Source organism: Euleptes europaea, chromosome 17, assembly GCF_029931775.1.
Source record: "Euleptes europaea isolate rEulEur1 chromosome 17, rEulEur1.hap1, whole genome shotgun sequence".
Taxonomy (NCBI): domain Eukaryota; kingdom Metazoa; phylum Chordata; class Lepidosauria; order Squamata; family Sphaerodactylidae; genus Euleptes; species Euleptes europaea.
The window spans coordinates 29114698-29129165 of record NC_079328.1 but is presented as its reverse complement, the minus strand read 5'-3'; the positions used below and the strand labels follow the sequence as shown (position 1 = coordinate 29129165).

At 43.8% G+C, this 14468-nt stretch overlaps 1 protein-coding gene across 1 annotated transcript in view; it reads left to right on the top strand.

Moving 5' to 3' along the window:
* Positions 1-14468, top strand: part of CMIP (c-Maf inducing protein) — a 184444-nt gene that overhangs the window by 87139 nt on the left and 82837 nt on the right. Inside the window, exons 2-3 of the mRNA XM_056862268.1 lie at positions 1168-1293; positions 12440-12490. Coding sequence (XP_056718246.1) covers positions 1168-1293; positions 12440-12490 — 177 coding nt within the window. The remainder of the gene's footprint in view (positions 1-1167; positions 1294-12439; positions 12491-14468) is intronic.

Below are 14468 nucleotides of genomic sequence, written 5' to 3'. Positions count from 1 at the left end.
TGGATGTTTGCGTTGGAGTAGAAATTCCACGGCTTGCCGCCGCAGCCGTGCCTTGGTTTTATAACGTAAATCTTGAAGCCGTTGGGGTGTGTGTCTGTACACAAACACTGATCTCTGCCAAAGCGGGTAGGATTCATCTTTGGAGGCTGAAGAGTTGCTGACAGGTTTAATGTTCAGATGTCAGTGGTGTGCTTGATCCCGGCTGCTTTGTGACAGTGGAACAAAAACAGGAGGAAAGGAAATCCAGGGCAAAACTATCTTTTTTCCTCCTCTCAAGGGAGAGGGAGGGAACATGTCGATTTCTTAAATGTCATACTCTTTTAGTCAAGGATCTCTAGTGCTTAAATTAGCAGTACACACCAGTCTTTCATGAATTCTTTTCACATTTCCTTTTGCAAGGTGCAGCTTATTTATTACTGTGACAACCACAAGTTTGGCATATGTATAATGCTTGTTCCATATTCGAAGGGCTTCACCTCTTTTGATAACTCTGACAACAACCTTGTGAGGGGGACCAGTGTTGTTGTGGCTTGCCCAAGGCATCCCAAGGAATTAATGGTTGAGGCGCATCCTAGCTCATGGCTCATGCTGTTCCAGAGCTTCCTGAATAACAGCTACCTGTACTTTTTAAGTTTAGTGCTTGTGTGCTAAAACGGAAGGTGGAAGGCTCAGTTATCCCAGGGTAGCTCTTGTGTGATGGGCTGTTCAGCCCTGTCTAGGCTGTCACTGCCAGGGGAGCAATTTAGCTTCATGGAATTTCAGCTTCCATTTTACAATAAGGCAAGTTTCTAGCCCCTGTGAGAGAATGTGAACTTCTTCGCTTTTCTCTATTATCAAAACAATAACAGATAATGCAAAAAATAAATTGCACAAATTGTGGCATAAATTATGCAAAATTAGCGGAATTGTGTGCCTTTGCTCAGTTAGGTTATTATACAGATGCAGAATTCAGATTTCCTTAATTTTTATTTTTGAAAATGTATCACGCATATACAATTTTATTTCCCAGGAATATTAAATACTAGAACACTTCATCAATATGTTCGTATTTTATTTGCATTTGTTTGAGGAAATAATTCTGTACAATTGCATAATTCTTGGTGTAATCCTGTTGGGATTTTTACATTAAATCATTAATTTTCCCCCTTTCACTGTTTGTTCTTACAGCCAACTGGGTACATGGAAAACTCGATTTCTTACAGCTCGATCGAAGATGTGCAGTTGCTCTCTTGGGAGAATGCCCCTAAGTATTGTTTACAGCTCACGATCCCTGGGGGTACCGTCTTGCTCCAGGTATAGTAAACATGAAAAAGCAGCTCTTTTCTTTCTGTTACTTAATTGTTCCAGTTCTCTGTCTGCTGAATGTGGACACAAACAGGCGGATGGTTACAGTGTCCGTTTCCTAACAAATTTGAATTGTTTGATTTGGGCTGCCAATATTTTGTTGGGAGTCAGGATCAGATCTCAGTCATTCCAGTAAACCTTCAAGAGCTCAGAGAATAGTGGGAGAGAATATTCTGCATGGTATGGATAAGGCATGGGAAATGTCAATGATAAAATTTTACAGTCACAGCTCTGCTACTGTTGTATAAGCATGTGAACTAGGAGCAAGAGGAAGCCAATAATAATAACAATAAACACCACCAATAAATGCCAGCTCTATAGAGGCATGCAATCCATATGAGGGTCCTGGACTCATCGACTGAAAACCACTGCCCTGGAACACACCCAAACACGACCCTGTGATTACACATTGCAGGGGAAGATTGATAATGGAGGACCACTTGTGTTACAGGGAACTTTGTCCCCCCATTAGTGATCATCTTCTTGAGGAACCTCTGATATGTGTCTGAGGAAAATCAGGATACAGAGCTGGAACACAGCTGGAAAACTACTGCATTAAAACAAAGAGCAGCAGCTCTGAGAATACCATTCGTACTGTTAAAAATTGTCAGGGTTTTTTTATTTCCATTTATTTACTAGCTCCTTTGACCAAACGTCTCGAGCGTAACCATAACAATAATACATAATACAACACCAAATAATCAATTTACAATACTCAACATATACTTAAGGTTAAAACACAGTAGAAAACAATTACTAAACATAGCATCACTAATACCATAACAATATATTCCCCCTGAACCAGCCTTATCAAAATTGTCAGTTGTAATCAAGATTCTAGACTCTCGACCAGGGCAGAATTCAATCCAGAATTATTAATGTTGTTGTCTTTGCTGCCTCTCCAAAGAACCTGCTGGAGGCAGCTTACACAGTAAAACGTTTTATATATATATATATATATATATATATATATATAACACAACATAACACCGTTAAAAGATTAACAATCCCAGACAGAGCATAAAAACATCATAAAACTTCTTTCACGAGTCTCATCAAATGGTTTTGAAGCTAGAAGTAGACAGTACAAGCAATTTCAAAAGAACCACCCCTTACTTAATCTGTTGCATAAGAAATAACTCTAGATAGATTTAGTAAAAAAAATTACACCATGAAATATTTGGATATTGTGTGTGTGTAAAGTGCCTTCAAGTCGCAGCCGACTCATGGCGACCCCTTTTGGGGTTTTCATGGCAAGAGACTAACAGAGGTGGTTTGCCAGTGCCTTCCTCTGCAACCCTGGTATTCCTTGGTAGTCTCCCATCCAAATACTAACCAGGGCTGACCCTGCTTAGCTTCTGAGATCTGACGAGATCAGGCTAGTCTGGGCCATCCTGTACCATTATGTTGCTTTTTGAATTCCAGGTTCCACTGAATTCTAATGTTCTGTTCTAACAGTTTTTTAAAAGGGACATTTTGCTGTAGAAAATAGTAACAACCCTGTATCTCAAGTTCCTCACCAAGCATAAAGGCAGCTTGGCAAGCCGTGTAGATTTTTATCTGCTTTGGCCTGCCATGGTTTGTTTTGCTTTGTTTTCTTTTTCAGTACCGCATAGCAAATTAATAACATTTGTGAGAAACGGGGAACGATTTGCTTGCATGTTGCTTTCCTCTTGAAGATCTGCAATCATAATATTGTTTCAACCAAGCTGATAACAGCATAGAATGGAGTCTGGGCTCCCATGGATGTTGACTTTGGACCTTTCTAGCAGGGCCCAAGTCATGGTGCACCGCAGTCGTGCGAAATGCCGGGCCTCCCAGCTCAGACACAATCGCTCCCGTACGTTTTCAGTAGGAGCTGTTGCATCTGGATTTGACATGCGTGACCAGCTATGGATGCAATAGAAGAATGGATTTCCCATGCAAGCGGGTTCCATTGGATTCAGTCCCAGTGTTTGCCATGCCCAGAAGTAGGGTGCTAAAATAGAAGGCAATTACTTGGGGAATTCAGTTGGAAAAGCTACATTTAAATCAGGACACAAATAAAGAAGGCAATTAGGCAAAAGGTGCGCTAGGAGAAGAATGCACAGTGCTCTATTTTGCTTCTGTGCCAAAAATGGGGGGGGGGTAAGGGGGTAAGGTTGAAATGAACATCCAGCAGACTGTGAGCTCGTATTTGTCTACAAATCTCAGCTTTGCTTTAACACAGGGTTGCCAGCCTCCAGGTAATACCTGGAGATCTCCTGCTTTTTCAACTGATCTCCAGCCGATAGAGATCAGTTCACCTGGAGAAAATGGCTGCTTTGGCAATTGGACTTTACGGCATTGAAGCTCCTCCCCTCTCCAAACCCCGCCCTCCTAAGGCTCCTCCCCAAAAACCTCTCACCAGGTGGTGAAGAGGGACCTAGTAACCCTACTTCAACAGCTCTTTTTAAAAGTTGTAGTTCCCATGAAAACCCCAAAAGGGGTCGCCATAAGTCAGCTGCGACTTGACGGCACTTTACACACACACACACACAGTTCTAAATTCTCTGTAAGAAAATTGAGACTGAAAACTTAGTGACTAGTAGACTGATAAAGAGACCTATAATTTTTTGTTTTTCAATTGCATAGTGTTGGTTGGTTGCCTTATATACGTAGAAGGAGCCTTCTGCTCATGAAAGGGCTGTTTCACACCTCACGGCAGAACACTGCAAGTGAAACTACATCCAAAGATTATTATTACATCAGGGTAGGGCTGTGGCTGAGTGGCAGAGCACCTGCTTTGCATGCAAAAGGTCCCAGGTTCAATCCCCAGCATCTCTAGTTAAAGGACCTCGGGTTGTTGGCGATATGAAAGACCTCTACCTGATACGCTACAGAGTAGGGTTGCCAGGTCCCCCCTCTCCTCCGGCGGGATATTTTGGGAGCAGGATACACATGGGCGCGACCGCAAGCAATACAATCCTGTCACTTCTGGTTTACGTCCAAAGGTGCCATAGCAAAAGGGGATGATTTACCACTCAACCCCCCATTTGAGAGGTCAATCGTCCGGTCACGCTGCAGCGTTTCCAGAAGTAAACCGGAAGTGACAGGATCACGTTGCTTGGGGAGAGGGTGCAGGGTATAAATTAAATAAGCAAATAAATAAATTTACCTCACAGTGGTAAATCACCCGGTAAATTTGCCTCACAGTGGTAATCCTCCCTCACGGGATTATGGTGAGAATAAAATGGAGAGAAGAACTATATAAGCTGCTATGGGGTCCCCATTGGGGAGAGAGGCAGGGGATAAATGAAACAAGTCAATAAATAAAGATGGTTTTTATTCATTCAGAATGTTTATAACACTCTTTTACATCCCCAGGCCTTCGCTACTGCTTGCAATCTAAAATAAAAAAATAACTTCAAACAATCCATATCTGCTAAAACCATTCAAACTAAATGCACAGGCAGCAAAGTAATGCACAAAAATGTATACCCTTGACCGAAGAACGGTACACTCCTTCTATCTAGGATTGTTGTCCTCTTCCACCGAGCGCACATCTTCGGGAGGGACGCACATGGAGCATTGAGGGAGGTAGGGGACCCCCGCCTAGCCAGCCAGATCAGCCGAATCAACCCTGGCGATCAGTGGGGTGACAGATGTCGCAGCCAGATCCGCCCTCACATCCAACACAAAAATGTAATTACTTATCAAAAGCTTGACAGAATAAATTGTGTTAACTTGGTGTGTAAAAGGTAGAAAAGGTAGGACCAGACAGGCGTCACAAAGGGAAGGCTTCACCATAGTTTGAGTGCCATCCATTTAATATCCAAAAGTAGGAACTCTCAGAGGTTTTGATCCCAGTGAAAGTGCGGGTTCATACGTGATCAGGTAGTCCATCAGATTCTTGGCTTCTTATAGCTTTAAATGTCAAAACTATGACTTTGGATTGCCCTTGAGAACACACTGGAAGCCAATGTGGATCTTCAACTGCCTTTGAAATATCTTCAGTACAACAAACTGGAGTTAACCTGACTGCCGTGTTTTAAACTAGGCTGTCCTTACTTGAATGGCGTGCAACCATATCATACATGTTAAGTGCTTAATGAAAATCTGTAAGTGATATTTGTGACCCTTCTGCCCCAGCTCCCGATCAGACCACCCTCACTTCCCGCTCAGGCAAGTAGCCCTTAAGCAAGCGAGAAAGCGAGACCTGCCCCTGCTCAGAAGTTAGGGAGGAAGCTGTTTTGGCGCAGGGCAGCAAAACATGGCTCCCCAACCCCCGGTTAAACAGGGTCCAGAGTCTTTCCTCTAGGTATGCCGCCACTACTTACTGATCTCTGTCCCCTTCCTCTAGTTTGTTGCTAGGAAGAGCATCAAACTGGGGATTGTTTTTGTAGCGTGAGCCACAAAAGAAGAAGAGTCGATTTTCATACCCTGCTTTTCTCTACCTTTAAGGAATCTCAAAGCAGCTTACAATTGCCTTCCTTTCCTCTCCCTACAACAGACACCTTGTGAAGTAAGTGGGGCTGAGAGAGTTCAAAAACAACTGTGACTAGCTCAAGGTCATCCAGCAGGCTTCATGTGTAGGAGTGGGGAATCAAACCTGGTTCTCCATATCAGAGTGTGCCGCTAGACCACTCTGGCTCTCAGCAAGGCGTGTAGGTAGGAATCAAAGCAAGCCTCTATTATATTGGTACAATTCTAGAGTAAATATAAATTACAGGACTAGGGTACAGATTAAGGTTTCTTTCACACATGTTCGATAATGCACTTTCGGTGCACTTTCCATGCACTTTAGTGATTGTACGCAAGTAGATTTTCCTGTTTCACACAGGAATTTCCAGTTGTGAATGGTTGCTGAAGTGCATTGAAAGCGAATTATCCAATGAGCATGAAAACAGTTTAAGAAAGGAAATGAAATGTAGAAAAATTGCTAGCCTTTTTGGAACTTACAGATCCTGAGCATCTGATCTCCCTCCCCTGTTGTTAGATTCAGATGGGTGTACGCATGAAGAGAATGCTGTCTGCACACGGTCACACCCCTCCCCCCCAAGTAATACACACACACACAGAAAGGACAGCTCCCCCCATGTGTGTAAGGTCTTAATCAATTTGGGCCAAGGGCTCTATTAGAAACAGCTCGCCAGAACCTACTAAGCCAATGGTGAGACGCTAACAAATCAACGAGAACCCATGTTTTCACTCCTGACTGTGAAACTACACCCGGATGGGTTTTCCCCCACCCTTGATACGGCCACAAACAGGAGCAATGGATCATCCCCCTTCTACTCTCCTCCCTGATGATATTATCCATGGGCAAGGGAAAATCAGCTTGTAGGTTGTTTTCTGCCTGTATTTCTTTTTCCTTGAGTTCTTGTTCAGAAGCGAGACCCATCAGAAATTCTGTTCTCAGTGCAATGTTTGCTTAAAGCAGGTTCCAAATTGGCCTGGCAAGTTCTGCCTTATGGTGCTGCTATTTTTTTTTTTAGCCTATTCCTGGCAATCAGGTGTACCCAGGAGGAAAAACAAACAGGACAGAAATCCCTGATAAGTATAACAATGGCTGCAGATAATATGCAGGTTGCCTTTTTAAAAACAACAGGGCGATTTCTTTTTGTCAAGGGGATCTTCAGAGGAAAATCTAGAGTAGAGGTTTGGCCAGATTAGGAATACAATGGTGGGTGATTTTTGTTTCCCGTTCATTTGTACGCCCTTTCGTGAAAGCGTTATTTTTGCACCTGTTTCTAATTTAGGCTTGAGTCCTGATATCCACCTTTCAGAGTTTCCTTCCTTTGCATCCAAAATATCCTTTCTAAGATAAGCCATCAATTCAATAGGGCTCACCCAAGCAAATGAGCCAGGGGGGAGGGAGGTTGCTTAAATACAGGGATTTATTTCTTACTCTGAAAAGCAGTGCTGTTTCCTTGTTGTTGTTTTTAAAGTAATTCAAGCTTCATAATAAAACTGTGTATTTTGAAAGAAATAGAAACAGATCACACAATTCATGGTATGTTTCAATCTAAAACACTTTCCTCTTTCTCTGATCACTGGCATACATAAGGTATCCAAGGTGAACATTGCACAGCACAATTACTGGAGATCACAGGCAGCCAAACTTTTCTTTAATCAAAGCTACTTCTGTGGTGTAGTGGTTAGGAGTGGTGGTTTGGAGTGGTGGACTCTCATCTGGAGAACTGGGTTTGATTCCCCACTCCTCCACAAGAGTGGTGGACGCTAATCTGGTGAACCTGGTTGGTTTCCCCACTCCCACACATGAAGCCTGCTGGGTGACCTTGGGCTAGTCACAGCTCTCTTGGAACTCTCTCAGCCCCACCTACCTCACAGGGTGTCTGTTATGGGGAGGGGAAGGGAAGGTGATTGTAAGGTTTGATTCTTCCTTAAGTGGCAGAGAAAGTCGGCATATAAAAACCAACTCTTCTTCTGAGTAATGAAAAACACCCTGAGCTGCTCCCCACTCCCACCCTGGCATCCTACCAAGTTTTCTTTTGTCCCAGAAACAGAACGTGGGCTAGGAAGAGCACCAGAAATGAAAATATCAGCTGAGCAGCACAGAGAAAAACCCTATAAAATCAGTGCTGCTGCCACTTTTTGATCTTCTTAAGAAAGCCCAGAGCAGAACTTTTCTCAGTCTTTTCCTGGGTCTTCTCTTAGCTCACAAGATACCTAGCACTTAGCTCACAAGATACCTGTTGGAGATGCCTGTACTAAATTATAGCAAACATAAGAATTGGCATACAAAAAAAAAATCTCAAAGTTTATGGTAACCCAGAAAAATGATGTATTCTAGAAGCCATGACTAGGCCCAGGGGAGTATCAATTTGCCCCAGAATGACCACAGTCTGTTCTGCCAAAGTTTATACTTCTCACTAGCCATTAGCTCACAAGCTACCTGTTGGAGATGCCTATACTAAATTATAGCAAACATAAGAACAGCATACAAAAAAAATCCCAAAAGTTTATGGTAACCCAGAAAAATGAGGGGTTCTAGAAACCATGACTAGGCTCATTTGCCCCAGTCTGTGCTTCCAAAGTTCATACTTACCCTCTAGCTTGGTGGGTATAAACAGTCAGGTCGGTGTTGCAGCTGCAAACAGGGTGAAGCAGCTGCAGGCTGAGCTGAAGCAGTTCGCAGGCAAATGGGTCTGCTTTCCGTCAGCTAGTTCGCCCTCTTGAAGTCAGAGATTGTTCAGATGGGATATGTGAAAGATGGTGTATCAAAGATGGCTCTGTTCTTTGTAATAGTATATTCTCTGCCTAGGCCAGTTGTCAAGCTCCTCTTGAGTAATACAAACATCTGCAGAAGCTGATGGTATACATAAAAGGGCTAGGTTCTAGCAACGAAGCATGTTTGCTGGCAGGCCTGTAGCTTTATGGGAATCACTTGGTCGGTTCCCAACAATCCTGAACTTTGGTGCTGTTGAGTCCTGCAGGGCTGGAGCCAGGAAACCTGTGGGTTAGACACCAGTTGTGTCCTTCTTCCACCTCAAGAGAACACTGCCACAAGTAGTTTAAAGCCCTTGGATGCAAATACTACAGACTGCAAATCCTCTTGATCATTGGAATCCATAATTGGGCACTGCATGTGCAGAAATTTAGGAGAAACTACAATTTTTGTGTGCTTTTGTTTATGTCTGACGGGGTGGGAAGAAGAAGAATTGGTTTTTATATGCCGACTTTCTCTACCACTTCAGGAAGAATCAAACCAACTTACAATCACCTTCCCTTCCCCTCCCCGCAACAGCCACCCTGTGAGGCAGGTGGGGCTGAGAGAGCTATTAGAGAGCTGTGACTAGCCCAGGATCACCCAGCTGGCTTCATGTGGAGGAGTGGGGAAACCAACCCGGTTCACCAGATTAGCTTCCGCCGCTCATGTGGAGAAGTGGGGAATCGAACCCAGTTCTCCAGATCAGAGTCCACTACTCCAAACCAAGGCTCTTAACCACTACACCACGCTGGCTCTCTGGGGACTCCAAATCCAAGCCTTTGTACTCTGTAACATGTGAAGAAGCTCTAAGAGGCTAATGAAAGGACCTTAAAGAATACCACGAGCCTTTCCCAAGAGGCTCCTTACAAAGACTAAACCCAGCTTCATCATCTCCGTTTGTCATGCCAAAAGCCAACCAGATGTCTTGGTGCTGTCCTCGATCCACTATCTTGGAGGAGTAAGCCCACCTCCCGCTCTAGGATGAGAAGCTTCAGTCTTCAGTGCGCTGTTTGATGCCCCTTTTCTCAACTTGCAGAGTCAGCTCCAAGCTGCCCCAAGCCAAGTCTGACTGGCATGCTGCCCAGACTTCCTGGTGAGACCAATTCTGCCAAGTGCTGGGTGTCTCCTCCAGTGCAGAATAACCCCAACTGGTTCCATGAATAATTTGGAATTATGGGCAAGGGCCTCCAACCGCAACAGCATAACAGTTGGCCAGACTTTAGCCTTGCAATTGTTAGTTTCAGAAAGTATGCACTATTGAAAACTCTTTTGAAAGCACAGTTATGTTTGGAAGTGGGAAACCTCTGGTTCTACTGTGAAGTTTATGAGGAGGCCCTTGGACAAGTAGATTATCTCCTCTTAACCTACCTCACCACATAAAATGAGCGCATCACCCTGAAGTCCTTGGAAGCAGAGTAGAAAATAAATATGATAAATAAATGAAATTAATTATGGTCACGCCTTGGGCTAGAAAATAGCTCTGGGTGCATGGTGGGTTTTTTAAAAATTCAGTATACATTGTCTGCCTCTGCTGATGTAACAGGCAACAGTATTTACTGGTGAATAATAAATGCCATTTGAAAACCTCCAGCAGCATCCAGGCACACAAATTGTGCACGTAAGAAAGCAACTCCATTCCTGTCGTTAAAGCTCTTGAACTCTACACACATTCTTGAGGTTTAGCAAACAGGAAGAAATTAGCTTACCAGCTCCCCTGGAGACTTGGAATGGCACCTCATAGGTTAGAAGACAAGGTCTACTGGGAGGAGGTGGAGCATGGAGGGGAGGATGGGAATGGGTGGAATCTGCGGTCTCAGCCTGCAGCCTGACGCGGGGTTTGTAGCCAACAGCAAATAAACTCTAGCCACCTCGAAAGCAGTTTGCATTCTCCATCTCCCCACGCCTTTGGTTCTGGCATCTTACTCTAGGGTTTCACCTCCTCCTTGGAGAACCTGGCAAAGAGGGTACCACCCTGAATCTTCAGGTCCAATAGCGAGACATAACCACCCCAGTGGAAACGGAAACCAGTGTCCCTGCACATTTAAGCATGAGAGTTTATTGGCCTGGCTCTGATTGTGGTATGAAAGAAGAAGAAGAGTTGGTTTTTATATGCCGACTTTCTCTACTACAAAGCCAATATTTATATGCCACGGGCTAGCAGGCTTTTAGAAGCTCATTGTCATATTTCCCTCTCCCACCCATCAAATTTTCCTTCAGTGTCTACCCAGGGTAGCAGTTTTTTCGTAGTTGTCTGCTTGCTGATGCCTTCTGTGTGAAATTGTCCTTGCAACGGAGATTTTGCACAGCCCAGAGTAATCCATTTTCTCTACCAAGTTTTCCCTCCATTTTAAGCCATGGTTTCCCTTTCACACCTGATGCTCACTGAAGGCCCCTCCCTCCTACGACCATCAGGATTCTCCACCCAACCTGTTTTAAGTTGTGGGTTTTTTGTGGAGCATGCATAGAAATAATGCAACATCTTGTTAAATTTTTAAAAAAGGTACATATTTGCAGACACCTCTGATGGTCCCCACCCCCTCGCTAAAAGGCAGGCTGAGCTGTGATTATCGTTTGTGGGTTTTTTTAATCCCACAAGCATGAATAATGCTGGATAATAATGCAATACCTTGACAGCTTTAAAAACAACAACACAAACCCCTTCTCCAATTATATCCTTCCTTTTCTAAAAGGCAGGCAATTCCCTTCTGTTCTTTTTTTAAACCCACGAGTATGAATAAAGGTGGATAGGAATAATTCAATACCTTTGCAACCTTAAAACCCCCCCCCCCATCTGTCTAAAAGTCACACCATCCCTTTCTGTTATGTTAATTTCTTACAGGGGACTGGCCCCTTGTGGTCATAAGCACAGGAAAGAGTAACTGACTAACATTCAGGCCCATTACGCTGTTTCCTCTTCAAATGGAAGAGTCTGCTTGTGTCCATAAGTGTCTTTCCCAGGAAACATAAACGTGAAGGTTTTTGCAAGTGTAAAACAAAGCAGATTTTGTTTGTGGAAGGAATGGGCTGTTAATAGTCTGTGTACAAATGGAGGAGGATGTCATGTGGAAATGTGGGAAGATCTTGGTTGAGGAAGCATCGGTCTGACTCAGCATCAGCTTCCCATGTTCATGGCTTCTGTACTTGGAAGTGCATTCGACAAACATGATGAAAAACCAGAGTTCAATGTATACAAGTTTGTGTGTGTGTGTGTGTGTGGGAGCACCCATCAGTTTACTTCTAGGTGCCCGGGGTTAAGGCCGGTCCCAAAGGGCTGAGGAAACGGATATTTAGGTTTGGTTGGATGAACAAGATACTTTGCCTAATAGACAACTGCTGCTTTTCTTAGAATCATAGAGTTGGACCACCAGGGTCAACTAGTCCAACCCCATGCACAATACAGGAAATTGACAATTACCTCCCCCCACACCCCCAGTGACCCCTACTCCATGCGCAGAAGATGGCCAAGATGCCCTCCCTCTCATGATCTGCCCAAGGTCATAGAGTCAGCATTGCTGACAGATGGCCATCTAGCCTCTGCTTAAAAACTTCCAGGGAAGGTTTAAGGTTTGCTTTTTTTAAAGTGAAAAGCAGTGCAAATTTACATCTCTGCTTAGTTGCTGCTTTTGAAAGTGAATCAGTTACAAAGCCAAATTGCTGCCTCTTAGGGCTTTTAGAGAGAACTCTCCTTCATGTCCAGGGAACGATGGGCTTTGAAGCTTGCATCGAGCCCAGAGTAGATGTGGAAGGTTAATGGGTTCAAACAAATGAAACTATGAGCTGCTTTCCAGACTTTAAAGACCATGTGAGTGGCTTGTGTTTTGGATTAATGATGTGTGGCATTAGTGGAATCTAATGGTTGCATTTATGTTATTTAGCGCTCTCTCTCTCTCTTTTTAATTGCAGGCTGCAAACAGTTACCTGAGGGACCAGTGGTTTCATTCCTTACAGTGGAAGGTAGGCCCTTTTGTCTTCATTTTAAAAAATCAAATTTTTAAAGTTAAATTTGCATTCTGTTCTTATCTGGGGCTCCCGTTGATCTGCTGTTCATACTGATGTTTGGGCTTCAAGTGATCCCAGATCATTCACTGGGCTCTGGCTTCTTGTCGTCTTTTTGGAATCTGTAAAATATCCAGGTGGAAGTTGCTGACTAGCTCGAGAAGTTTTGCCACCCAAGGAGGCAAACCTAAGTGGCACCTCTGAAATAGTAAAATACCTTGCTCTGCTTGACTGCCTTGGGAACCTCCTCGACCCGCAAGTTAGGCGTTGAGAGCCGGTGTGGTGTAGTGGTTAGAGTGTCGTAGCTGGGAGACCCAGGTTTGAATCCCTGCTCTGCCATGGAAATTTGCTGAGTGATCCTGAGCCAGTCACACAGCCTCAGCCTAACACTATTTCACAAGATTGTGGTGAGGATAAAATGGAGAAGAGGTGAACGATTTAAGCTGCTTTGGGTCCCTATTGGGGAGAAAGGTGGCGTATAAATGATGCAAATAAATAAATATTGTTATCACTCCAGGGGCATTCCAGTGGTACCTCAGGTTGCCTCAGTCCTAAGAACTGTGGCCCACCAAGCTAAATGTAGCTCCTCAGCCAAAGCACAGCAGGTGCTCAATCACCTGTCTGGTTTTCCCACCTGCTTGGTAACATAACAACCTGGAGGGTCATAGAATCATAGAGTTGGAAGGGATCACCAGGGTCATCAAGTCCAACCCCCTGCACAAGGTAGGAAATTCACAACTACCTCCCCCCCACACCTAGTGACCAGGTGGCCAAGATGCCCTCCCTCTCATCATCTGCCTAAGGTCACAGAATCAGCATTGCCGACAGATGGCCATCTAACCTCTGCTTAAAAACCTCCAGGGAAGGAGAGCTTACCACCTCCTGAGGAAGCCTGTTCCACTGAGGAACTGCTCTAACTGTTAGAAAATTCTTCCTAATGTCTAGATGGAAGCTCTTTTGATTTAATATCAACCCGTTGGTTCTGGTCCGGCCTTCTGGGGCAACAGGAAACAACTCAGCACCCTCCTCTATATGACAGCCCTTCAAGTACTTGAAGATGGTTATCATATCCCCTCTGTCTTCTCCTCTTCAGGCTAAACATACTCAGCTCCTTGAACCTTTCCTCATTGGTCGCACCCAGGTGGCTACAATCCGTGATGGGTGGACTGTGCTTGATTTGGTCATTTGCACATCATCCATATCTACTTGTAACACGATGTTGCCTTATTTTGAGTCACCATCTATCTACCTCAGGATAGTCTGCTCTGACTGGGAGCAGCTATTGTACTTTATTATTATTTACACTGTAAGCTGAGTTGAGTTCCTATAAGCTAGAAAGGCGACTAGTAAATGTTTTAGATAAATGAATGAATAAGCAGAAAATACATTTGAAATTTTTCTTTGGGGAGAAAATGTTCCTTGTACCTTTATAAATATTCATAAGATAGGAGGACTGGGCCCTTTTTCTTTCATTCCCCTCCTCAAAAAAACTTTACAAATAATAGTAATTGAAAACATTATGGCTCCCCTTCCCCACTTAAATCAAAGCTGTTATATCTTACATCTAGGTGTCTTGCGGTCAGCAAGGAGTTGTTTCTTTTAATGTTTTGTGGCTGTTTAACTTCTGAGTAAGAGTTTCTGCTTAACATTGAGTTATTTACCTTGGAGGATCTTTGGCAGGGTTTCAGGGAACTTACAGCAGATTCAAAGTCAAAGACAGGGCATTAAGTTGAGAGGTTCCAGAGTGTTTCTAGGAAGAAACCATGTGAATGTTAGAAGTTTGGAATGTCACTTCTGGATGCATTCGGTTAACTCTGCAAAGCAGCCTCCACTGAATGCTTAGCTGCTTCTAAAAGAAATTGGCAGAGATGGGAAGTCTCAACTTCAAATCAGGGGAATGAATTCTGGGTTCAAAAATGATTTTCTAGCTTTCGAG